Source organism: Panulirus ornatus, chromosome 63, assembly GCF_036320965.1.
Source record: "Panulirus ornatus isolate Po-2019 chromosome 63, ASM3632096v1, whole genome shotgun sequence".
Classification (NCBI taxonomy): Eukaryota; Metazoa; Arthropoda; class Malacostraca; order Decapoda; family Palinuridae; genus Panulirus; species Panulirus ornatus.
In genome coordinates this window covers 24,702,313-24,728,797 of record NC_092286.1, presented here as the reverse complement: position 1 = coordinate 24,728,797, position 26,485 = coordinate 24,702,313, and the positions used below count along the sequence as shown (strand labels likewise).

The 26,485-nt window shown below is 44.9% G+C and overlaps 1 protein-coding gene across 2 annotated transcripts in view; it reads left to right on the top strand.

Moving 5' to 3' along the window:
• Window positions 1-25,761, top strand: part of LOC139745896 (proclotting enzyme-like) — a 65,537-nt gene extending 39,776 nt beyond the window's left edge. Inside the window, exons 4-10 of one of the 2 annotated variants that reach the window (XM_071656557.1) lie at window positions 562-655; window positions 8,005-8,152; window positions 9,845-9,984; window positions 12,147-12,307; window positions 12,881-12,976; window positions 16,396-16,541; window positions 23,352-25,761. In XM_071656557.1, the coding sequence (XP_071512658.1) occupies window positions 562-655; window positions 8,005-8,152; window positions 9,845-9,984; window positions 12,147-12,307; window positions 12,881-12,976; window positions 16,396-16,541; window positions 23,352-23,750 (1,184 nt within the window). In that variant the 3' untranslated portion in view covers window positions 23,751-25,761. The remainder of the gene's footprint in view (window positions 1-561; window positions 656-8,004; window positions 8,153-9,844; window positions 9,985-12,146; window positions 12,308-12,880; window positions 12,977-16,395; window positions 16,542-23,351) is intronic. The other variant, XM_071656556.1, reaches the window with a different exon arrangement.
• The last annotated feature ends 724 nt before the right edge of the window (window positions 25,762-26,485 follow it).

Genomic DNA, 26,485 nt, shown 5'->3' with positions numbered 1-26,485 from the left:
GGTCCTCCTCCTACATGACCATGTGTCTGGTTCCTCAGTGTTTATGTATACCATAAGATGACTGGTTCACTACTGGTCCTCCTCCTACATGATCATGTGTCTGGTTCCTCAGTGTTTGTGTATACCATAAGATGACTGGTTCACTACTGGTCCTCCTCCTACATGATCATGTGTCTGGTTCCTCAGTGTTTATGTATACCATAAGATGACTGGTTCACTACTGGTCCTCCTCCTACATGACCATGTGTCTGGTTCCTCAGTGTTTATGTATACCATAAGATGACTGGTTCACTACTGGTCCTCCTCCTACACGATCATGTGTCTGGTTCCTCAGTGTTTATGTATACCATAAGATGACTGGTTCACTACTGGTCCTCCTCCTACATGACCATGTGTCTGGTTCCTCAGTGTTTGTGTATACCATAAGATGACTGGTTCACTACTGGTCCTCCTCCTACATGATCATGTGTCTGGTTCCTCAGTGTTTATGTATACCATAAGATGACTGGTTCACTACCATACTGGTCCTCCTCCTACATGACCATGTGTCTGGTTCCTCAGGTACCTGCGCCAGTGATTGTCACGTGTACCTGCCGCTCGCGGACCGTCTCAACGACTCCTCGTTGACGCCCTTCTTCAGTAGTGGTCTGGGCAGGTCAGTGCGTCCCACTCGTGCTTGTGTCTTACCTGCTGGTCCCGGTAGGTCTCTGTCCTTCTTCAGGAGTGGTCTGGACAGGTGAGTCTGTCCCTTTTGCTTCTACACCTTACCTGCTGCGGGATGACTCCTGCGCGTCTTCAGCAGTCGTCTGGGTCGGTGAGTACCTGACCCTTGTGTAGGAGTAAGTGGTTTCCTATCCTTCAACATGGCAGTTCTATCCTGCTGAAGAACTGTGGACATGTGAGTCTTGGATGTCCCTGCTTGGTAAGGTAGTCCCACGCTTGGGGATACGTGGAGAGGTAAGTCCATTAAGCATGTGTCTAGAGCATTGTCTTGCCTCACGAGCATCTAGGTGGACGAGGCTCTGGTCAAAGTGACCGGCATGATTATCTTCCGTGTGGCCAGGTAGAAGCCCTGCCTCTGTAATGCTGTCAGTATAGTGTGAATGTAACATGCGAAGACCTAGTGTGCCCTTCTCTCTCTCTCTCTCTCTCTCTCTCTCTCTCTCTCTCTCTCTCTCTCTCTCTCTCTCTCTCTCTCTCTCTCTAGGCATACGTACATTTTAAAAGGATGACAACAAAGAGTGTTCAAGAGACGGGGCCCTCACAAGTGTAAGCCCTTCTCCCAGCAGTGTCAATACGTAACTACACACACAGCATTGGTTACCTGAAAGAAAATTTTATTTTAGCGGAATTTTTTTGGGTAACAAACCTTTGACATGTCTACAAGAGAGTGAGCTCTGTCTTGGACAAAATGGAATGCTGGGTAGATGGTTTGTTTCCGGAACTGCAAGAAAACATTTGACACTTTACCGCAAGAGAGGCTGGTTAAGAAGTTGGATCCCAGGCAGGAATGAGAGGGGGGCAAACTGCCAGTGGATAGAAGATGCATGTCACAGGCGCCTTCTTCATATGGGTCGGGGATGACCAACGGAGTGCCACAGGGTTCTGTTTTGGAACCCATTACTCTTTATGATCTGTGTCAATGACTTGTTTACATTCTATATGGCTGACTGCTTGTGTTTGCAGATGATGGCTAGGTTATGAGGAAATTAAGACTTCAAAGTTGGTGTGATGCAATTTATCCCCGAGCAAATGTAAAGTAGTAAGGATGGGAGAAAGCGAAGGACAACCTGAATAGGACTACCATATAGTGGGAAGGAGGCTTCAGGCATCTGTGAAAGAAGAATTGGGAGATTCGTTGAGATGCATATCTCTCTTCCGGAAACATCAAATTAGTTTTTAAGTGTATGCATAACCAGAGACTTAGCAAGCTATTCATATCCTACCTAAGACCAAAAGCAGAATACGCTTCTCAAGTTTTGTCAAAGCGTGTTTAAAAAAAGCACAAAGAGCTAATAGAGAAGGTTCAAAAGAGGGCAGCAATAATGGAATCAGATTTAAGATAGCGTATTCATAGGAAAAGGCTGAAGGTTTGATGTTTGCCCATCTTGGAGGAGAGAGTGAGGGGTGACCTAATTACAACCTTTGAGTTTTTAAAGCAGTTCGATAAAGCATACGGTGAACAGTTCTTCAAGAGATGTAGGGATAGAACAACCAGAGGATAAAACGTAAAGTTAAGTAAGGAACTTGCAAATAAGGATGTAAAGAAGTACTCTTATAGTACGAGTGGTGGATGTATGGAGCAGATTGGCTGAGGACATGTTGCATGCAGCCATATATATATATATATATATATATATATATATATATATATATATATATATATATATATATATATATATATATATATATATATGTATATATATGTAATCTTTCTTTCATACTATTCGCCATATCCCGCATTAGCGAGGTAGCGCTAAGAATACGTGGGAAGTATTCTTTCTCCCCTATCCCCAGGAGGTCAAGAGAAAGGTGCAAGAGGTGAAAAAGAGGGCAAATGAGAGTTGGGGTGAGAGAGTATCATTAAATTTTAGGGAGAATAAAAAGATATTCTGGAAGGAGGTAAATAAAGTGCGTAAGACAAGGGAGCAAATGGGAACTTCAGTGAAGGGCGCAAATGGGGAGGTGATAACAAGTAGTGGTGATGTAAGAAGGAGATGGAGTGAGTATTTTGAAGGTTTGTTGAATGTGTTTGATGATAGAGTGGCAGATATAGGGTGTTTTGGTCAAGGTGGTGTGCAAAGTGAGAGGGTTAGGGAAAATGATTTGGTAAGCAGAGAAGAGGTAGTAAAAACTTTGCGGAAGATGAAAGCCGGCAAGGCAGCAGGTTTGGATGGTATTACAGTGGAATTTATTAAAAAAGGGGGTGACTGTATTATTGACTGGTTGGTAAGGTTATTCAATGTACGTATGACTCATGGTGAGGTGCCTGAGGATTGGCGGAATGCGTGCATAGTGCTATTGTACAAAGGCAAAGGGGATAAGAGTGAGTGCTCAAATTACAGAGGTATAAGTTTGTTGAGTATTCCTGGTAAATTATATGGGAGGGTATTGATTGAGAGGGTGAAGGCATGTACAGAGCATCAGATTGGGGAAGAGCAGTGTGGTTTCAGAAGTGGTAGAGGATGTGTGTATCAGGTGTTTGCTTTGAAGAATGTATGTTAGAAATACTTAGAAAAGCAAATGGATTTGTATGTAGCATTTATGGATCTGGAGAAGGCATATGATAGAGTTGATAGAGATGCTCTGTGGAAGGTATTAAGAATATATGGTGTGGGAGGCAAGTTGTTAGAAACAGTGAAAAGTTTTTATCGAGGATGTAAGGCATGTGTACGTGTAGGAAGAGAGGAAAGTGATTGGTTCTCAGTGAATGTAGGTTTGCGGCAGGGGTGTGTGATGTCTCCATGGTTGTTTAATTTGTTTATGGATGGGGTTGTTAGGGAGGTGAATGCAAGAGTTTTGGAAAGAGGGGCAAGTATGAAGTCTGTTGGGGATGAGAGAGCTTGGGAAGTGAGTCAGTTGTTGTTCGCTGATGATACAGCGCTGGTGGCTGATTCATGTGAAAAACTGCAGAAGCTGGTGACTGAGTTTGGTAAAGTGTGTGAAAGAAGAAAGTTAAGAGTAAATGTGAATAAGAGCAAGGTTATTAGGTACAGTAGGGTTGAGGGTCAAGTCAATTGGGAGGTAAGTTTGAATGGAGAAAAATTGGCGGAAGTAAAGTGTTTTAGATATCTGGGAGTGGATCTGGCAGCGGATGGAACCATGGAGGCGGAAGTGGATCATAGGGTGGGGGAGGGGGCGAAAATTCTGGGAGCCTTGAAGAATGTGTGGAAGTCGAGAACATTATCTCGGAAAGCAAAAATGGGTATGTTTGAAGGAATAGTGGTTCCAACAATGTTGTATGGTTGCGAGGCGTGGGCTATGGATAGAGTTGTGCGCAGGAGGATGGATGTGCTGGAAATGAGATGTTTGAGGACAATGTGTGGTGTGAGGTGGTTTGATCGAGTAAGTAACGTAAGGGTAAGAGAGATGTGTGGAAATAAAAAGAGTGTGGTTGAGAGAGCAGAGGAGGGTGTTTTGAAATGGTTTGGGCACATGGAGAGAATGAGTGAAGAAAGATTGACCAAGAGGATATATGTGTCGGAGGTGGAGGGAACGAGGAGAAGTGGGAGACCAAATTGGAGGTGGAAAGATGGAGTGAAAAAGATTTTGTGTGATCGGGGCCTGAACGTGCAGGAGGGTGAAAGGAGGGCAAGGAATAGAGTGAATTGGATCGATGTGGTATACCGGGGTTGACATGCTGTCAGTGGATTGAATCAAGGCATGTGAAGCGTCTGGGGTAAACCATGGAAAACTGTGTAGGTATGTATATTTGCGTGTGTGGACGTATGTATATACATGTGTATGGGGGTGGGTTGGGCCATTTCTTTCATCTGTTTCCTTGCGCTACCTCGCAAACGCGGGAGACAGCGACAAAGCAAAAACATACATATATATATATATATATATATATATATATATATATATATATATATATATATAAAGTTTTGAAGGTCCATTGGCGAGCTAACGGCTCTCGTGTGAGTCTCGAGTCTCTGATCCACTGTGAGTGAACTCGGGTGTCTCTCCCTAGATACAGAGCTGTTGTGGTGAGGGTGGAGGTGACGGCTGCAGAGTTACCGGTGCATTACCCTCCCTATGATAATTCTTGATGGGTTTAATCTCATTGTCAGAATCACCACACTTTTGTTAGGTTGTTAACACGAGTTTATTTCACGGTTTTGGGTTGTTTCATGCCCTTTTGATATCTAGATTATATTATTATGGTCGATAGTGGCTGCTGCTGCCTGGACACGGAACCTGGCACCCTGCTCCTTGTGTCACATAATGAAATAAGTCGTTTAGGGTGAGAGTAAGAACAGAGAAACTCGGTAACTTGAGGTAGAATATTTTTTTTATAGAAAGGTTTCTGGAAATGGAAAGTAAGCAGTGAGAGAGAGAGAGAGAGAGAGAGAGAGAGAGAGAGAGAGAGAGAGAGAGAGAGAGAGAGAGAGAGAGAGAGAGAGAGAGAGAGAGAGATGTGTGTGTGTGTGTGTGTGTGTGTGTGTGTGTGATTGGGGTAAACACTTGACCAGCATAAACCTTACTGCAGACACATGATACATTAGCCTTAATTCCATTTAATATGACGTCCTTCCCTCACTCACGGGCAGCGACAACCTCGAGGTGTCTGCGCCACACACACACACACACACACACACACACACACACACACACACGGGGCCAGTCCAAGACTTGAATTTCCAGGTGGGTAGTAGAGCACTCACACACACACTACTCTACTGGTGTGTATTGAGCGCTTATCCGACCATGACCCCGAACACAAGGATGAAGAACATCCACTCATTCACTCTATTGTTGGCTGTTACGGCGACCTTCACTCTGTCCCAGCTGGCCAAGCCCAGGTGACCCCATTCATCCACAACATGGCCATGAGAATCTACCTCTGTGATGAAGTTTGGAAATATAAGAACTGTAACTGGTATTGTGAGAGGGTGGCCAACACAGCCTTTAACCTGCCTCATCCGTGGAAGAAGTGTTCACCCGGAAGGACCACGTCTTACTAGTGATCATGTAGGCATATCCCAGGCGTGCTCGCCTGTGTGCCTGGTCCAGTTCCTCTTCCTGTGGCAGTGTGGATGTTGTGCCTGGAGACGGGTTGTGTGATGGTGCATGGATGACACTGTACCTGGAGACGGGTTGTGTGGTGGTGCATGGATGACACTGTACCTGGAGACGGGTTGTGTGGTGGTGCATGGATGACACTGTACCTGGAGACGGGTTGTGTGGTGGTGCATGGATGACACTGTACCTGGAGACGGGTCGTGTGGTGGTGCATGGATGACACTGTGAGGCCCGGGTGGGCAGCAGCCGCTGGTCTGTGAGGCCCGGGTGGGCAGCAGCCGCTGGTCTGTGAGGCCTGGGTGGGCAACAGCCGCTGGTCTGTGAGGCCCGGGTGGGCAGCAGCCGCTGGTCTGTGAGGCCCGGGTGGGCAGCAGCCGCCGGTCTGTGAGGCCTGGGTGGGCAGCAGCTGCTGGTCTGTGAGGCCTGGGTGGGCAGCAGCCGCCGGTCTGTGAGGCCTGGGTGGGCAGCAGCAGCTGCTGGTCTGTGAGGCCCGGGTGGGCAACAGCCGCTGGTCTGTGAGGCCTGGGTGGGCAACAGCCGCTGGTCTGTGAGGCCTGGGTGGGCAGCAGCCGGTCTGTGAGGCCCGGGTGGGCAGCAGCTGCTGGTGCTGCCGCCCACCTCATATGACCGGTCATCTCTGTCAAGGAAATACAAACATCTATCAAAAATACGGTCATTAATTAAGGTATTTTAGACAATAATTAGGCATTTCTTTTTTTGATAATTAAGTAAACAGATAATTACACACGAGTACGAAACACTTAGCTACTCTTGGCTGACCGCCATGGAATCGAGAGCACGTAGTGTAAGGTCACACGTGACTCATTAGCTAACCCCCTTGCCCTTGTAAGGTCACACGTGACTCATTAGCTAACCCCCTTGCCCTTGTAAGGTCACACGTGACTCATTACCTAACCCCCTTGCCTTAGTAAGGTCACACGTGACCCATTAGCTAACCCTCTTGCCCTTGTAAGGTCACACGTGACTCATTAGCTAACCCCCTTGCCCTTGGAAGGTCACACGTGACTCATTACCTAACCCCCTTGCCCTTGTAAGGTCACACGTGACTCATTAGCTAACCCCCTTGCCCTTGTAAGGTCACACGTGACTCATTAGCTAACCCCCTTGCCCTTGTAAGGTCACACGTGACCCATTAGCTAACCCTCTTGCCCTTGGTAAGAGCGGGAGGCGTGACGCGTCTTCGTCCGGCACTTACCAAAAATGCCTCATCTTTTTCCGTAGGTCAAACTAAACGCCCACTAAGTCATGGATACCTCGACTTCCTTTTAAGTATTAGCAAAACCATCGTCGTAGATCTAATGTTAAGGATGTCTGCCACACACCATCTTGAAATAGGTGTCAGGTGTGTATATACAGAGACACATGTGTACAACCGAGGCTGTTCCACACACACACACATTACCTGTTGTGGCGGGTCATTTAAAGTCTAAATGGCAACTGTTCCCGTGCGGGAGGCCGAGAAAGTTGCCAGTTAGTCGTTATGTGACCTGTTATCAGGGGTCAGGATTTATATCATCAGTATTCTCACCTGCGAGGATTTATATGATCAATATTCTGGGGTGAACCATGGAAAGTTTTGTGGGGCCTGGATGTGGAAAAGGAGCTGTGGTTTCGGTGCATTATTCCATGACAGCTAGAGACTGAGTGTGACAGATAGCCAGTAACACACACACACAGCTTGTCATGGTTAGCGTTACAGAGCAATAATAAGCATGGGCTTGCTTGGGGTTGGGCCCGATTGGATTCGAATCCTGGGCGTGGTTATCGGCCCACACACACACTCCAGATGTTCACCTCCCCTTGGGGCTGGTTGTTGGATGGGTAACCTGATTAGGAAGGTGTGTGTGTGTGTGTGTGTGTGTGTGTGTGTGTGTGTGTGTGTATACAAACATACGAGTGAAGACATAGCAGGTTCAGAGACGGGTCAATACGTGTGTACAAGTCTTTCCCCTTCATACACAAATCGTAATGACACAATTCCCTTTAGTTCACTTGTCTCCCAACGGGTTAACGAGGGTTTCCAGGGTTTTCTGACCTTCATTTGTCATGTCCTCGAGTGTTCTCATCTTCGTTCTCTTCCTGTTCTTCCTGTGTTCGTGAGAGATGAGTGACCTGTGTGATGATGATGACCTGTATCCCTGCTCCTGATCCTGTCTGCTACAGATCAGGTCTTGGTGAGGTGTTGGTGAGGTGTTGTGTACTCTGTGTTCTCTTCCCTCCTTCCCCTCACCACCACAGATACCTGCTGCGGTACGTGCACCGCTGCTGTCACTTCAGACACCCGCTGCTCTCAGAACAACCTCCCCTGCCGGCCAGGAGGCTAGAAGACCTGCCCCAGACCGAGTGTGGCGCCCCCGCTCCCGCCGCTGGAGGAGACATACAGAGAGTGAGTGAGTGGCAGTTCTGCTGTTCCCCTTCACTTTGTTGCTCCTCCTCCTACTGACGTGTCTACGACTACTACTTCCCCCCCTACGATCTTTTCCGTTACTAATAGGACTCATACTACAACTTAGAAGTTGTTGTTATTGTTGTAAGACTAAGAGTGAACGTAAGCGAAGTCAAGATTGGTATGGATGAAAATGATCGTAGAACACAAGAGATGGATGACCGTCAGTGCTTTATGCATCTAGTAGCAAGAGGAGTGAAGAAGAGAAGGGTGCAATTTGGGAGGAGCTGAGTGAGTGCTTTGGTAATGTTCAAGCAAGGGATCGAATTCTCTTGGTGTGGGATATGAATGATGAGTGGATGATGAGGCAATTGATGGTATTATTGGAGGAAATGGGGTAACCAATGGGGGTACCCAGTGAAAACGATTATGGGGAACAGGTTGCCGAGTTGTCATGGAAAAGGACTGGTGACTGGGGATACTTGGTCCCAGAACAAGAAAATGAAGGTGCTTACTGCTGGCCTGGGTGAGTGAGGCTGAAGTTAGTAAACATTGCTAGATTGTGTGCTGGTTGGTACACGTGCACAGGAGAGGTGATTGACTTTGAACGTGAAGAGGGGCATAAAATGGATGAGAGTAGACATAAGGGTGATTGGAGAGGAGCTGGAAGTAGTTAGGACAGTAGTGTTTACATGTGCGGGAAAAGTGTATGTGGTATGTAGAGGGAGGGGTGTGGTGGTGTGAGGAAGAGTAGTGACTGGTGGGACGAAGAGGTTCAACTGTTAACGAAAAGTGAGGAAGGAGTGTGAGTGTTTAGGAAGTGTACATGAGTAACCGACAGTGAGAGGAGCAGATAGATAAACTTTCCTGGCAAGAGAGAGGTGAAATGGAGCGAGTATTGTGAAGGACTGTTGAATGTGTTAGATACTAGAGTAGTGGACATGGTGAGTTTGGAACGAGGCAAAAATCGGATTAAGAGAGTCACGACAGATGATGTAGTGAGACGGAGGAAGCTGACCCTTTATGTAGGATGGAGTGTAGGAAAGCGACAGGAGTAAGTGGGATACTGAAGGAGTTTCCTAAGAAAGCTGGTGAAAGTGTTGTTGACTTGTCAGTTTGGCTCCTCGGCGTATGTATGGCCCAAGGTAAGGTGGCCGAGGAGTAGCACACTATAAGTATAATGCTATTATATAAAAGGCAAGGGAGGAGGAGGAGGAGGAGGAGGGGGACGAAAGCGAATCACAGAAGTGTGAGTCTGTGTGAGTCTACCTGGTAAAGCGAGTGATGGTCATATTGGTGGTGGCATGTAGAGAGCATCGTATAACAGTTACGAAGGGAAGGAAGGTGCTGGTCAGGGTATTACAGGGAGAGGGGAGGATACAAGGTGAGGGAGGCCAGGGGAGAGGGGAGGATACAAGGTGAGGGAGGCCAAGGGAGAGGGGAAGGATACAAGGTGAGGGAGGCCTGAGGAGAGGGGAGGATACAAGGTGAGGGAGGCCTGGGGAGAGGGGAGGATACAAGGGACAGGAGATCAAGTAAGAGGGCAGGATTCTGTGCCAGACGTTACTGGACACGTTACACTCCCCTGGGATCATAATGGACCATCATGGACCATTATATTGCTATGTAAGTACATTAATGTACACATCTGTGTGAAGCTTTGTCATGTGAGCGGCAACTCCGTTGCTACAGCGTGGGGCATGGCCGTGGCTGGTGGCGCTGGGCGAGAGGAGAGGCAGCGAGTTTCGAGCAGTGAGCGGCGGCACAGTCATCACCCAGCGACACGTCCTCACCTCAGCACATAGCATCTTCCTGCCCGCACAGTACAAACCGTAAGTTCAGCGTCGTTTATGTGATGATTATGACAACAATTTAGGAATCTTGAAGACACAAAAGCATAAGAAGACTAAGTGTTCGCTGAAGGTCACTGTATAATAATGCTTGAATTTCCCCTGTGATGAGACATCCCTTTCAACCCACTGAGTGTCCCTGTAAACCTGGTGTGGTGTATTTTCTACCTTGCATTTAGTGACTCCTGTAAACACCTTCTCTTGCATAAATATGGCCTAGAAGATTTCAGGTACCAACCATCTCCACGCCTTATGGTGTTCGACAGCGATAACACTGAAGGCATTCAAAGAATCATTTGCTTGAATGAAACTGTCGCCAGCAGTTGGTTCTTGGAATAAAGACAGACAAAACATCTTTATCACTTCTTATGTAAGTGTACCATGAAATATCGAATGTATCACCAGAGTTGTAATCACAAGAAGCCCTTTAGTCCTGCGTCCTCACCTCGAAAAGCAGGAGGAAGCCGTGAACAGATCAAATTTTGCTCCCTTTATGTGAGCTGGATCAAAGAAACTTTGGTATATGTGTTATGGATCACTTCAGAGCCTCTCTCCGGAATGTCGAGGACAGATGGTGACCTAACTTGGCCCGCTGCAGCTGGATCAGACTGACCGTCCTCCTCAAGGACACTGAAGTAAAGGAAAAGCTTTCATTTCGACCACCAAGGAACGCGAACTCGATGACAACACGCAGCCACCATCCGACCATCTTAAGATGGTCGCTCATCAGCTTGTCCTCAGCCACTTGGAGGACCACCCCTGTCCCATGGTATATTCGAGGACCACCCTCATCCCATAATACTTGAAGATCAACCCTCTTGTTCCAGAAGATGTGAAGGACCACCTGGCTACTCGTGCCAAGACTCCTGGACCAGAGATCCGGGCTGGCGGAGGGAACATAGATTTACTCAAGTTGAACGTTCGTATGTCACTGTCCAGCTTGATAGACTGCTTGTGAGGTGAACGTGGGGGAGGGGATCCACTCACCTGAGTTACAGGACGCGTCTACGGTGAGCAGGATCGAGTCTGACTACATGATTCGCCCTTCTGTCAACCCGTGGCTGGCATCGCCAGGCAACGTCTCCTGTCGAGTTCCCTCCGTCAGCTAGTGTATACGTGTGAGTTACCAGAGAGCTGCCAGATATGTTCTAAATGCATACACATGTTAGTGAGATCAGTAGATATATACATAGAGTTGGTGACTATACATATTTGGTCTAACAAGTGAACGCTCCACTTCGACGAAGATGGTTGCCAGATCGACATGAAAACTTACATCCAACAATATCTCTTGATGTTAGGAGGTCAGGATAGAAAAAAATTCCTAAGCAAACCAAAACTATATTCAAGACGTCGTACACTAGTTCAAAGTTGTAACACGTCTACGAACCTGATGGTTGCAATTGTTAGACCTCACACAATCTTGGTTGACCCGACGGTCATGGCAATTCACAGCTTGAAGGTCCCCTGAGCTCAGTTCAGGGCTGGGTTATGGCCTGCGGTTGTGAATACGTTTCGTGTTCAAGCTTTGGGCATCATTTAGCATGTAGTAGTACCATGGTGGTGGGGGAAGGATATGATCATAACAGCCGGGAGAGGTCTGATGTTTCTTGAACCCTCAAACCACTTTCTCATGACCCCTCACACTGCTGTCCCTCGCTGCCTCCACCTGGTGTTAGTCAGCAGATGATAACAACGAGGGTATGATAGAAGTGACCCTGTATGTCTCAAAATCGTATAATCTACAACCTGGACTCGATATCCTAAGAGATCTGAGAGGTTATGATAAGAACATGTTATTCTTCGCTACTTATATTTTGCACAAGTGATTTGTTTACCAGTGGTCGAAGTCGGATTCTCTTAAAGAAAATTCAGCCTTCTCGCTCAGACCAACACAGACCAACGGTGGTATACCGCAGTGAGTATTGTTTCCTAGATATTCAGAAGATCATGAATGATCATAAATATTGTATTTTTGTTGTTAAGTTTATACAGATGAGTGGCGGGCCAGCCTAGCCAGATTCAAGGGGGACGAGTTTGGCTGTCTGTAGCAAGTGACGTGCACGGTACGCAACACTGGCAATACTTGTTTCAGTGTGGAATGGTCAGTTGATGGTTTATTCTGGTTTATTCCCGTGTGGCAGGAGACACGCCCGGGTTGGAGACTTCAACCTCCTACGAGAAGATGAGGACGCCATACCTCAGGACTTGGACATCCTACGCTACCTGCACCCGGGATACGATTCAACCACAAATAGGAATGACGTGGCCATCTTCATACTCAACCAAGACATTATTTTCAATGGTAAAATCATGTGGTCAACGTCTGTTGTCCATTCCCTCTGTATGATGATGATAATGATGATGATACATAGTCATTTCTTCATGTAAGACTTTTCTGTGGTCTGTCTTTGGTCTTAGTGTCGATGAGTATGTCTGGCTGAAGATCTGTATAACCTTACATTAGGTGAGCATCTTCATCTTACGAGTAAACATATAGCAACATTAAACAACCCCAAAAACAAAATTATAACAAAAGTTAGGGTATAGGTGTTATATTGTGCGCAGTTCACGGCTAAGTTCCAGATTTATAGCGCACATTCTGCATTTGCTATAGGCCTATGCTAGATCTAATATTGGAAGATAATATTAATTATTACAGCATTCATAGAGGGATCGTCCGGGTTCCCCCAATCCATAGGGGTCAATTAATCTACTTCAATACGAACAAAACCCAGGAAGAGATCGAGGTACTTGTTGAAACTTTCAACTTTTAATTCCTTTTTCATTATTTTGCCTTATTATCATTACACGGAAACACAGATCCACAAGTTTTGTTTTGGTGAGATTGTAATCATTGCTACTGGTGTGTACACAGACTACGTGCGTCCCGCCTGCCTTCCATTCCATCAACCCGATGACTCTTACAGTGGCCAACTCCTGACGGTGGTGGGTTATGGCAACTCATTCTTCGGTAAGCCATGATTAGACCTTCCCTCACATTGCATTATGATGTTCTTCATGTACCCTGGCGGAGTTAGTTGCATATTATAATGTTGGAATATTGATAGAAACTATCCACGCCTGGTAAGGAAGTGCGCATGCGCTGTCCTTGAAGTAAGTATGGCAAGGAAGTGCGCATGCGCTGTCCTTGAAGTATGGATGGCAAGGAAGTGCGCATGCGCTGTCCTTGAAGCAAGTATGGCAAGGAAGTGCGCATGCGCTGTCCTTGAAGTAATTTGATTTTTAGATCTAATACATACCCTTCAAATTGGACGACAGCAAAACTGTTCATGATATTCAAACGTGGTTTACGCAGCCAAGTGTCCAATTATAGAGGAATCATTGTGAGAGATTGGACTGCAAAGCTATACGACATGATCCTGTGTAAGAGACTGAGTGCGTGGTTCTGTTCATATCGTGAGCAGGCAGGGGCCCAGGCTGGCAGAGGCTGCCGAGAAAACATTGTAGCGTTACGCCTGTTGACTGATCTAGCTAGAAAGAAAAATATTAAATTGCTTGTAGCTTTTGTCGATTTTGAAATGGCATATGACAGAGTTCGGCGTGATGTTCCTTTTCTGGCATTAAAAAGACTTGGATGTGGCATCGTGACTATGCTGTTGTCAATTATAGCAATGTACAGAGTGACTAACTATGTAATTGGTACTGCCCTTGTTACTGTCTCCATTGGTGTAGGGCAGGCAGGGTTCTCCAACCTCCTCCTGTCTCCTGTTTCTCCTCTGTGTCAACCATCTCACTCATATGATTAAGCAAGGCTGTGGCTACGACGGGTTTTTGGGGCTCGTTGCATATACTTATCTCAATGGATGATACTGTAATATCATCTACATCTAAACATTCAATGATTTGTAAACACAAGATGCTCAGTAGGTCTTGTGCAACACATAGAATGAAGATAAATAACAGCAAAAGTAAGTTCTTAAATGGCACTCAGGATGACAGAGAACAGATGGTGGTTGATGACATAGTGGTTAAGGCTTGTGAACGGTGGTACGTATACCTGGGCAGCCCCTTCACTGCCGATGGCTGTCCCTCCACAGCAGTGAAGGTACACGCAGAAAGTAAAATATGCCATGTCCTTAAAATCACTGCTTTTGTAAACAAGAACAATGATATTTCATTTGACGTCAAGCGAAAAGTTTTGGAAGCGGCGTTGATATCTTCCTTGTTGCACGGCTGTGAATCGTAGCTCAATGGTGACATAAAACCAGTCAATAGATCATACATGTGGTGCTCAGTGGAGACATAAAACCAGTCAATAGATCATACATGTGGTGCATTAAGCAGTTGTTGGGGTTGAGAAGGACAACAAGTAATGGTCTGTGTTTATTGGAGTTAGGAGACCCTACTCTACGTGCACTTGTTTTAAGCAAACAACGTCAATTTTTTCTCGATCAAGTGGAGGGAGAGACGCTCAATGGAAGATGACCCTTTAGCTCATTCGCTCACTCTAATACTTATGATCACAACACGTCTCGCTATATATCCATGACTTACTGGAAAACGAGGTAGATGATGTCCACATTGCTCTGATGGATTTGAAACCAAAATCGTTCAACTCATCATCCAACAGAACGCAACTTTATTCTTCCCTAAATCCAAGTCTTGTAACACATGACAGATATAAATGGAAGACAGATGTAAGAGAGACAGAGCGAATATCATGGTTGCGTTGAAGCGCTCACTCCCTCGCTGTGGAGGAAGGGCGTTGGAAGAGGCGAGGGAGGAGGGACAGGTTACCATTGGAGGAGCGGCTCTGTATGTGTGGAAACATTCAAACCGAGAAAACATGTTATAGAACAGTGCGCCATGTCTACGCAGCTAAGACACCAGCACTTCGGTATTACTACCATGCAAGACTTCTTTGTCAATACGATGGATCATAAAACTGTACGTCATGCTATTCATGACATTTTGAACTTATATGCCTAATTGTGTTAGAATATGCCAGCTACTATGTTTCTCTTATGTATTGTATTGGGTTTCTTATGTTGAAGTCATTATGTAATAAGTATTTTTCATTTGGACCATAATTAACTTTTGATGTTATGGTGATCATGGTTTACATTGGCTTTCGGTATGTTTTAGAAATTTGTGACTTATGTGATTCTGGGGTCAATAACTAGATAATAGAATAATAATATGGCAAGGAAGTGCGCATGCGCTGTCCTTGAAGTATGGATGGCAAGGAAGTGCGCATGCGCTGTCCTTGAATTAAGTATGGCAAGGAAGTGCACATGCGCTGTCCTTGAATCAAGTATGGCAAGGAAGTGCGCATGCGCTGTCCTTGAAGTAAGTATGGCAAGGAAGTGCGCATGCGCTGTCCTTGAAGTAAGTATGGCAAGGAAGTGCGTATGCGCTGTCCATACTGTAGCTGACGTCCGTATTGTAGCTGACGTCCGTACTGTAGCTGACGTCCGTACTGTAGCTGACGTCCGTACTGTAGCTGACGTCCGTACTGTAGCTGACGTCCGTACTGTAGCTGACGTCCGTACTGTAGCTGACGTCCGTATTGTAGCCGAAATTTGATATTAATCAGTAAAATCACCATGAGGTTTGGTGGGTTATTTTCAGACTTCATTATTTCAGGTTCAGTTCTTAGGTGTAAATGCCTCACAGGAGCTAATAACTTGTTCATTCTTTGATGTAAATGCCTCACAGGAGCTAATAACTTATTCATTCTTTGATGTAAATGCCTCACATCAGCCAGTTCATCCCTGGGTGTAAATGCCTCGCATGAACCAGTTAATGTTCAGTCCCTGGGTGTAAATGCCTCACATGAACCAGTTAATGTTCAGTCCCTAGGTGTAAATGCCTCACATGAACCAGTTAATGTTCAGTCCCTGGGTGTAAATGCCTCACATGAACCAGTTAATGTTCAGTCCCTGGGTGTAAATGCCTCACATGAACCAGTTAATGTTCAGTCCCTGGGTGTAAATGCCTCACATGAACCAGTTAATGTTCAGTCTCTAGGTGTAAATGCCTCACATGAACCTATTGTACAGTCCTTGGATTTAAATGCCTCACATAAGCCATTGGTTCAGTCCTCGGGTGTAAATGTCTCACGTGATTCAATAACTGGTCAATTCCTGAGTGTAGATACCTTACATGAACAAGTAATTCTAAACTTCTAGGTGTAAATAACTCATGAGCCAGTGTCGTGCTCATGAGCCAATCATTTTGCAGTACACTGTTAATGAATCGCTAATTATTACGTAGGCTTCTCGTGGCCATATTGACTCACATGTCTGAGAAATATCACCTTTCAGATAGGCTAATCTTCCTCATAAACTCGTGGTCACACTGTGTATGCTACAGACTTACTGACGCCCTCATCCAAAACAAACACCTCATGGTAGGATGTCTCTACAGGAGGAAGTCCCTCACCTGTGCCACAGGCGGCCCAGGTACCCGTGGTCGAGCTCAGCAGGTGCCAGGCGTCCTACACGGGCGTGGGAGATGGCATCGAACTGGACGACTCCCAGCTCTGTGCAGGCGACGATCAGGACGCCTGTGTGGTAAGAGAGACATGATCTTGTCTGGCATCTGCCACCCGTGCATGTGGTGCACACTGAAATCTCCTGCATAGAAGGTATTAACACCTGGGTGTTGCAGAGTAGAAGATCTCTACATACGAGACAAAGTTATGGAGGATAGAGAAATCCCAAGTCAGGTAGTTTCAAGTTAGACACGGGATCAGAGAGGCAATCAATGGGGCTTTTTCTTCAAGTTAGACTCAGGGTCAGGGAGGCAATCAATGGGGCTTTTTCTCTTACAGTAGCCACAAACACCATCCATGGAGGAGTGAGTATGGTAAAGATTAATGTTATAGATTTGATAGTGTAGATGGGAAGCATCTTTGGACATCTGGGCTTCAGGGAAGTAGGGAGATGTTGTCTTATTGAGATCAGGTTAGATTTGACACTGCAAATGTTACAAAATTTAATAGAAACAGGGCGAGGTCTGGGAGCTGTGTTCAAAGGAGTGGGATACGCTCCACCCACTTGATGTCAGGTCAGAGGGGGGCCCTCGTGAACCATCTAGCCACTTGATGTCAGGTCAGAGGGGCCCTTGTGAACCATCCAGCCACTTGATGTCAGGTCAGAGGGGCCCCCTTGTGAACCATCCAGCCACTTGATGTCAGGTCAGAGGGGCCCCCTTGTGAACCATCCAGCCTCTTGATGTCAGGTCAGAGGGACCCCCTTGTGAACCATCCAGCCACTTGATGTCAGGTCAGAGGGGGGCCCTTGTAAACTATCTAGCCACTTGATGTCAGGATCAGAGGGGCCCTTGTCAACCATCCAGCCACTTGATGTCAGGTCAGAGGGGCCCTTGTGAACCATCCAGCCACTTGATGTCAGGTCAGAGGGGGCCCCTTGTAAACCATCCAGTCACTTGATGTCAGGTCAGAGGGGGGCCCTTGTGAACCATCCAGCCACTTGATGTCAGGTCAGAGGGGGCCCCTTGTAAACCATCCAGTCCACCTCGACCATAACCACCGTCTCGATCCACCAGTACCATTATGATTCTTAAGCTATAGGAAGACAAGACTCGAGTGGAGGGTAAAAAGCTGTTTATATATTGTCAAGTTTTCTTTAAGGAATGTGGATTAGATGCCAAGAATCCAGGCGAAGGCGTAGAAAAATTAGCTTCTAAAGGGCCAGAGACGGGAATGAACACATGGTATAAACCATGGGATGGTCTGTGGGACCTAAATGTGTGTAGGAAGCTGTGGTTCGGTGTTATGTTTCCTGGCGCTACCTCGCTGTGGGACGGGGTGGCGCTGTGTAGGGATAAGGCGAGCAAATATATATATATATATATATATATATATATATATATATATATATATATATATATATATATATATATATATATATATTTTTTTTTTTTTTTTTTTTTTTTTTTTTTAGTACTATTCGCCATTTCCGGCCTCAGCGAGGTAGCGTTAAGAACAGAGGACTGGGCCTCTGAGGAAACATCCTCACTCGTCCCCCTTCTCTGTTCCTTCCTTAAAAAAAAAAAAAAACGAGAGGGGAAGATTTCCAGCCCCCCGCTCCCTTCCCTTTTAGTCGCCTTCTACGACACGCAGGGAATACGTGGCAAGTATTCTTTCTCCCCTAGCCCCAGGGGTAATATATATATATATATATATATATATATATATATATATATATATATATATATATATATATATATATATATATATATCAAGCCCTCAGGATGTTATCATTGTGCGACTGGTCGCTGAGACTTTTCCAGAGGTGTGAGCACCAGCAACCCGCCTCAGTGTGCCTCAGGCTATCTTGACGGAAGGCTGTTCTTTCTTTATCCTCCCTGGCTGCTGTCACTGACAAAAGCCAGCATTAAGCTAAGTCTTGGCGAACTTTTACATAACTACACATTCCTATAAGCAGTTGTGAAGTTACAGCGGAGATCATATCATACGATAAACAATCTAAAATGATAGTTGAACTATGTAACCATCATTTGATTAATAACAACACTTGAAACAGCCGGTATACAGGTTAAAAGTCAATACTAAGTCCAAAAGACTGTAGTAAAATATCAGAATTATCTAAAAAAAAAATATTCAGATGTCATAGCAGAAAGAAAATAAAAAGTACGGAAATATACAGTTTCCCCGCCAACTGTAAACACACTAACTCGGAGGCAGTTTCGTGTGCACCAAGGGTGGGTCTCTACTGGTTCGTGTACGAAGTTCAGATATGTAGGGACGAAGATTTAGCAGACTTCGTACACATCATCAGGAGAGACAGACCGCTGGGTCTTATGGGTAAATGAACGTGGGTTGTGGCAAACAACTTCAGTAAACAACAAGTAAAAATAGTAATAAAATAATAATTAATAGAAAGAAATAGTAATTTTTTGTTTTTTATTATTTTGCTTTGTCGCTGTCTCCCGCGTTAGCGAGGTAGCGCAAGGAAACAGACGAAAGAATGGCCCAACCCGCCCACATACACATGTATATACATACACGTCCACACACGCAAATATACATACCTATACATCTCAATGTACACATATATATACACACACAGACATATACATATATACACATGTACATAATTCATACTGTCTGCCTTTATTCATTCCCATCGCCACCTCGCCACGCATGGAATAACAACCCCCTCCCCCCTCATGTGTGCGAGGTAGCGCTAGGAAAAGACAACAAAGGCCCCATTCGTTCACACTCAGTTTCTAGCTGTCATGTAATAATGGACCGAAACCACAGCTCCCTTTCCACATCCAGGCCCCACACAATAATAATAATTATTATTCATAATAATGATAATAATGCAGACGTCATTTTGTTCCTTCTGTGGAAGAGTAGATTATGCATCTACTGACGAGGATGGCTGATGTAAACAATGCCAAAATTAATTCAACGCTTGTCGTCTACCTCCACCTGTGGCGGACAGGTAGCGCAGCGGGCAACAGATCGTCTCTTTCCAAAATGAAGATTGGAATTCTTAGTCTCAAGTGGTCTTTATGCAGTCTGTATGGGTCTCGGGAGGAAGATGGGAAGGCTAGGGTGTGTTCTTATTGAATGATCCATACGACCAGTTCACCACAGTTGTGTTGGTGTGTGTGTGTGTGTGTGTGATCACTAATTGTATGTTACCGGGAGACAGTTTTACACTGGTGATATCCCGTCTCTTAACCTTGTAAATATATGTAGCATCTCTTTACTTCCACACACACACACACACACACACACACACACAGAGCGGTGGTCGAAGGGTGTTTTCAGGATGAACACAACACATGTGTTGTCAGAAGACCTGATGTTGGGAGAGGCGAGGACGTGTACCGGGCGAGGAGGGAGTGGGAGGTATATATATATATATATATATTATTTGTTATACTTAATCGCCGTTTCCCGCGTCAGCAAGGTAGCACCAGGAAACAGACGAAGAAAGAATGGCCCATGCACTCATATACATACACACACACACACACACACACACACACATATATATATATATATATATTATTTTATTTCTATTATACTTTGTATAATATATATATAAACGCCCATACACGCATACATACATACATATACATACACAGACATATACATATATACACTTGTAGATATTCATACTTGTTTGCCTTCATCCATTCTCGGCGTTTCCCCACGGCGAGGTAGCGCCGGGAAAAACAGGCACAAAAGGCCACATTCGCTCACACTCAGTCTCTAGCTGTCATGTGTAATGCACCGAAACCACAGCTCCCTATACGGGCCCCACAGACCTTTCCATGGTTTACCCCAGACGCTTCACATGCCCTGGTTCAGTCCATTGACAGCACGTCGACCCCGGTATACCACATCGTTCCATTTCACTCTATTCCTTGCATGCCTTTCACCCTCTTGTATGTTCGGGCCCTGATCACTCAAAATCTTTTTCACTCCATCCTTCCACTTCCAGTTTGGTCTCCCGCTTCTCCTCGTTCCCTCCACCTCTGACACATATATCCTCTTAGTCAATCTTTCCTCACTCATTCTGTCCACGTGTCCAAGCCATTTCAACACACCTGCTTCGTCAGCTACACTTTTCTATTTCCGCACATCTCTCTTACCCTTTCATTACTTACTCGATCAAACCACCTCACACCACACATTGTTCTCAAACATTTCATTTCCAACACATCCACCCTCCTGCGCACAAATCTACCTATGGCCCATACCTCGCAACCATACAATACTGTTGGAACCACTGTTCCTTCAAATATAATCACACATTCTTCATCGCTCCTAGAACCTTCTCCCCCTTCCCAAACGTATGACTACTTTCCGCTTTCATGGTTCAATTTACTGCCAAGACCACTCCCAGATATCTAAAATACTTCCTCCTGTTTTTCTCCCTTCAAACTTACATCCCAAGTAACTTGTCACTTAACCCTGCTGAACCTGATAATCTTGCTCTTATTCACATTTACTCACACCTTTCTCCTTTCACACAGTCTACCAAACTCAGTCACCAGCTTCTGCAGTTTCTCACTCGCATCAGCCACCAGTGCTGTATCATCGGCGAACAACAACTGACTCACTTCCCAGGCCCTCATCCTCAACAGACTACATACTTGCCCCTCTCTCCAAAACTCTTGCATTTACCTCCCTAACCATCCCATCCATAAACAAATCAAACCATCATGGGGACATCACACACCTCTGCCGCAGACGTACCTTCACTGGGAACCAATCACTTTCCACTCTTCCTAATCATACACATGCCTTACACACTTGAAAAAAAATTTCTGCTTCTAGCAGCTTACCTCCCACACCACTTATTCTTAAGACTTTCCGTAAAACATCTCTATCAACTCATGCTTTCGCCATAATTCAAAAATGCCTCATGCAAATCCATTTGTTTTTCTAAGTATTTCTCACATACATTCTTCAAAGCAAACACCTGATCCACACATCCTCTACCACTTCTGAAACCACACTTCTCCAACCTGATTCTCTGTACATACCTTCACCCTCTCTGTCAATACCCTCCCATACAACTTTCCAGGAATACTCAACAAACTTATGCCTCTGTTGTTTGAACACATCTTCATCCCCTTTGCCTTTGTACAATGGCACTATACATGCATTCCTCCAATCATCAGGCACCTCACCATGATCCATACGTACTTTGAATGTACTTACCAACCAATCAACAACACAGTCACCCCCTTTCTTAATAGATTCAACTGAAATACCATCCACTCCCCAGCCTTGCCGGATTTCACCTTCCGCAAAGCTTTCACCGCCTCTTCCAACACACCCACCCTCCTCCACCTATGCCTTACATCCGTACAACGTCGCTGGGACTACTGTGCCTTCAAATTTACTATTTCCGTCCTTTAACATAAGGATCTCTCCTTCCACACCTTCCTCTTTGCTCTCTCTCTCTCTCTCTCTCTCTCTCTCTCTCTCTCTCTCTCTCTCTCTCTCTCTCTCTCTCTCTCTCTCTCTCTCTCTCTCTCTCTCTCTCTCTCTCTCTCACACGTCCACTTGTGTCTTCTCGTTCTGGGGTTCTCCTCGACCTTGTTCAAGAAGACAGGTTCCGTATGTACGTCTTCATAGCCTTTCATTCATACTTAATTATCGTGTCTTTCTTCCCTCTTCTTCCTTCCAGAGTGTGCAGATTTAAGAGTTTTTCTCTCGTATCTGATCCTACTCAGCTCTGGTAACATTCTTCTTGCAAATCTTTGGACGTATTAAGCAGGTCAGCCCAGGTGAGGACACTAGACTGTTGCTTATATCTTCCTAAACATTTCCTTGACGGCAACTTTGGCACAGACCAGATTAAAGTTATCTTCACTCACGGTCTTTGTTGTTGTTGTTGTTGTTGTTGTTTGCTGGGTTTTACAACCAGTGACCTATGAGGAAGGTCATTGGGCCTTCAACCCTATTTGATATGTGACTGAAATCATCCCTACTTACATTGTTCTTCAGGTGACAAGCTTGGCATGATGTCAACTTCTGGGCCCGCTTCACTGCACGATTCTTCTAGACTTGTTGTGCTTAAACCCATTCTCAACCTCATGACTCCGCCTTCCATCATTGAATTGTTGCATCCATTTACTCGATCCTTCTGCAATGTTTCGTGGTCCTTGTTGAGTCGCGTTTCTTCCATGATTTTAGCATGACTCCGCCTTCCATCATTGAATTGTTGCATCCATTTACTCGATCCTTCTGCAATGTTTCGTGGTCCTTGTTGAGTCGCGTTTCTTCCATGATTTTAGCATGACTCCGCCTTCCATCATTGAATTGTTGCATCTATTTACTCGATCCTTCTGCAATGTTTCGTGGTCCTTGTTGAGTCGCGTTTCTTCCATGATTTTAGCATGACTCCGCCTTCCATCATTGAATTGTTGCATCTATTTACTCGATCCTTCTGCAATGTTTCGTGGTCCTTGTTGAGTCGCGTTTCTTCCATGATTTTAGCATCATCAGCAAACATAATCGGGTAAGTATTTGGCAAATTCAGTGACGCACATCAGAGAGGTTAGCTTGTCAGTCTCAGCCAACATGAGATGGATCATCTGACTTGTGTCTCTACCCTCCCAGTTAGGTGGTTGTCATACCCTCTGTGGGGCTCTTCACTGACCCCCAGCTCGGACCTCTGTTTCTGTGGTGTTTGTTGTGACCATGTGGGCAGTTCAGTGTGCACCAACACCCTATGCATACAGATGTTCATTTACGTTTAAGTTTTGTGTGTGTGTGGCTGTCGCGTGTGCAGATATGTACGTCTGTGTGTTCTTGTATACCATACCTACACACGTTTTTAAAATCTGTTGTAACGATACAGGGCGACGGAGGGAGCCCACTCAACCACCTCGACCCGGCCACTGGCAGATACTACGTCGTGGGCATCGTCTCCTTCGGCACCCGGACGTGTGGCGACCCGAAATATCCCACCTGTATACACCCGCGTTGGGGCGTTCCTCCCCTGGATCACAGAGGAGACTGGTGTCCAACACTGAGGAGTCTCTCGCAAGCAAGAGACCACGTCAGAGGAGACTGGTGTCCAACACTGAGGAGTCTCTCACGAGCAAGAGACCACGTCACAGACGTTCATGGAAGACCTGGAATGGTCGCAGTTCATGTGTGGAGAGACGTTAGTGTTGGGCGTCTCAAGAACGTATCTTCCTGGCATCTGTCAGGGGTCGTATGTTTACGACAAGGTCTTATAAAGTCATCGCTTTAGGTGCGTGTTTGGGGACGCTGCCAGGGAACTCCCTGTAGCGACTGTGACCTGAGACTCTCCCTCAAGATTTCCACTGAACTGACTAGTTCATAAAACCTTTTGTTATGGAATTTACATGTATGGCACAAGAATGAATATATGTAAACACGTGTATGTATCCGCATATCCCTGTTTATCGTATGTCACTGTGTAGAGATGTTTACCAACGTTTCATAACTTGATTTGGATGTAAACACTTAACATTACCATTACGACTCACCTTCATAGTAAACTGAGATGTGGACTTGTGAAGGCCTTCACATTCCTTACTCTCTGTTCCTCCTCCTGTATTATGTATTATCTCGTATCTTTATGTTTTTATTTTTAGTGTTTGTCTTCTGTTACAATAAAGGCAGTTCTATTTAATTGTGGTACTATAGTATCCATTAGTTGATCAGCCCTGAGGGGAGGATGAACAGCTGGGTTTGCTTTGGGCCAAGTGCTGCGTCCAAGAACCTGGGTTGCAACCATGCGTTAAATCATGGTCGGCTTCTCTAACCACTATACCACGGAGGTGTGTGTGTGTGTGTGTGTGCTTACTATTTGCATTCACAATGTTACACCTGTATAGCCCAGTCTCTGAACCTTTCATGTATGTAACTTGTTTTAAGTCTCTGTTTAACTGCACACGTAATTGACCATGAATCAATACGATCCAGCTTGGGATCAGACCTACAAGGGTTCGAATCCTGGCTGCTGCAGTTGGCATATACCTCAATCTAGGTGTTCATCCTCGCCTTAGGACTGTTCGAGAGTGGGTACCTGGGTGAGAATGGTTTGTGTGCGTGTATGTGCACACTTACACAGGAGTAAAGACATGGTACATATATACTGGCTTAAGAGACTAGTCAACACGAGTGTGAGGCTCTTCCTCCGTAACACACAGGTAGTGATCACAAGTGATTAATGTCACACAAACAGCTTAAGTCAGGAATTCATCGAGCAGCCCCTCGGGGAAAGGATGAACACCTGGGTTGGCTGTGGGCATCCTCGGAACATGTGTATGTTATTGTGTGACCCAGTGAAATTGCTATATAAATCATTAACGTAATGATCCCCTTTCAATTCTGTGACCGTGGGAATGAGGCTATAACATATTAGTACTATTCGCCTAAAAGACATAACATACTTATGGCCAGAAATCCCCTCAAAACCTTTGTCTAATATGATACATCAGACTTTTAAGTGGAGCAACTTTGTGGTTTCGTCCGCCAGGTGGCAAATGTAAACACATTTGTTTACATACACCATTTGTGAGGCAGAGTGTACACGGATCTCGCTTCCAGTCTCCTATATCCGTTTTGACCTTCGGATACGTAAGTACCATGCATAGTACCATCACAATATAGAGTGTAAGCTTTTATATTTTATGATATATACATAAATTTCGTCCCGGCATACGGGAAATCACGGTAGTAGAGTGAAGAGTAGGGTAAGCCAGCAGCGCCTCAGCTCATGTAGCAAATACACACATGGCCTTCCCACCTCCAACACGTTATATGTCCATAACTATGATAAACCTAGTTAAAATGGAGGTTTTTATCGACAATTTTAGGAACCTAGTTAAAATTAAGGTTTTTATCGACAATTTTAGGAACCTAGTTAAAATGGAGGTTTTTATCAACAAGTTTAGGAACCTAGTTAAAATGGAGGTTTCTATCGACAATTTTAGGAAACTAATAGGCAACCTTTAGGTGGCCCTTAGAACGGGGTTTGATATCTGGGTGAGCCGTGGAAGCGTTAGCCCATACTCTTAATCTGCTACTGAGAGGTATATATAGGCACTTTGAAGCCTGCATGGGCCCCACATGGGTTCGAAACCTGGGCGCGGCACTCAGACCACATCCGGCCGTAAGTGTTCGTAGGAGTAAAGCCGGTAAAGAGACGAGGATATATAAAGGCACGAAAATGTTTGTGATTATAGCTCCACCAAGATGATTGTATTAACTAAGAACCAAGTGAAGTTTGTCTATCTTAAGGATGTTCAAGCTACGTTAATTGCTCTTTGATAAGAGGTGGGGATCCCATCGTATCCCACAATGCTCAAGTCTTTTTGGGACTCTTTGATTTTCTTGGTGATTGACCCACTGACTGCTTTTGCTTTTGAGACTTTTGAGGATTTGGAAAATTTGGGGAACATATTTTGGTTTCCTGGTATTGATAAGATTATTGGAGTTTGCTTGTATTCCTAATTTATCATAAAATGAGAAATGAGCTTTAATTTGTCAGACTTGATTTTTTGTCTTGTTGATATTGATGTAATTTTTTTATTTTTTTGGAAAATAATCTTTTGATTCATAAGAAATATTTTCAAGGAAAACAAATATTTTTTTTTTCACTAGTGTTCATCACCTCAAAGTCTATTTTTCAAAGTATACTTAATGGATCTTACTCAAGTTTTGCAGAGTAAAAACTTATAGCTTGTTTAAGACCTTCGAAACCTTGTGCTGCCTACAAAACATTTATGTTATCTGCAAGATATTAATACTTTGTTACAGATGTAAGTCCCACTGGTTTCACGTGACATATATTTTTGTACCCTGGGCTCCGGAAAAGTTATGGGATTTTATTCATGATGGTATAAAACAATAGAAATCCAACAGGGAAATATACTTTTGCCATTGATATTATATGGTAATCAGGGATAGGCTCTTAGATTAAGTAAATAAGTAATTCTTTTCTTTTGGAAGTAAATT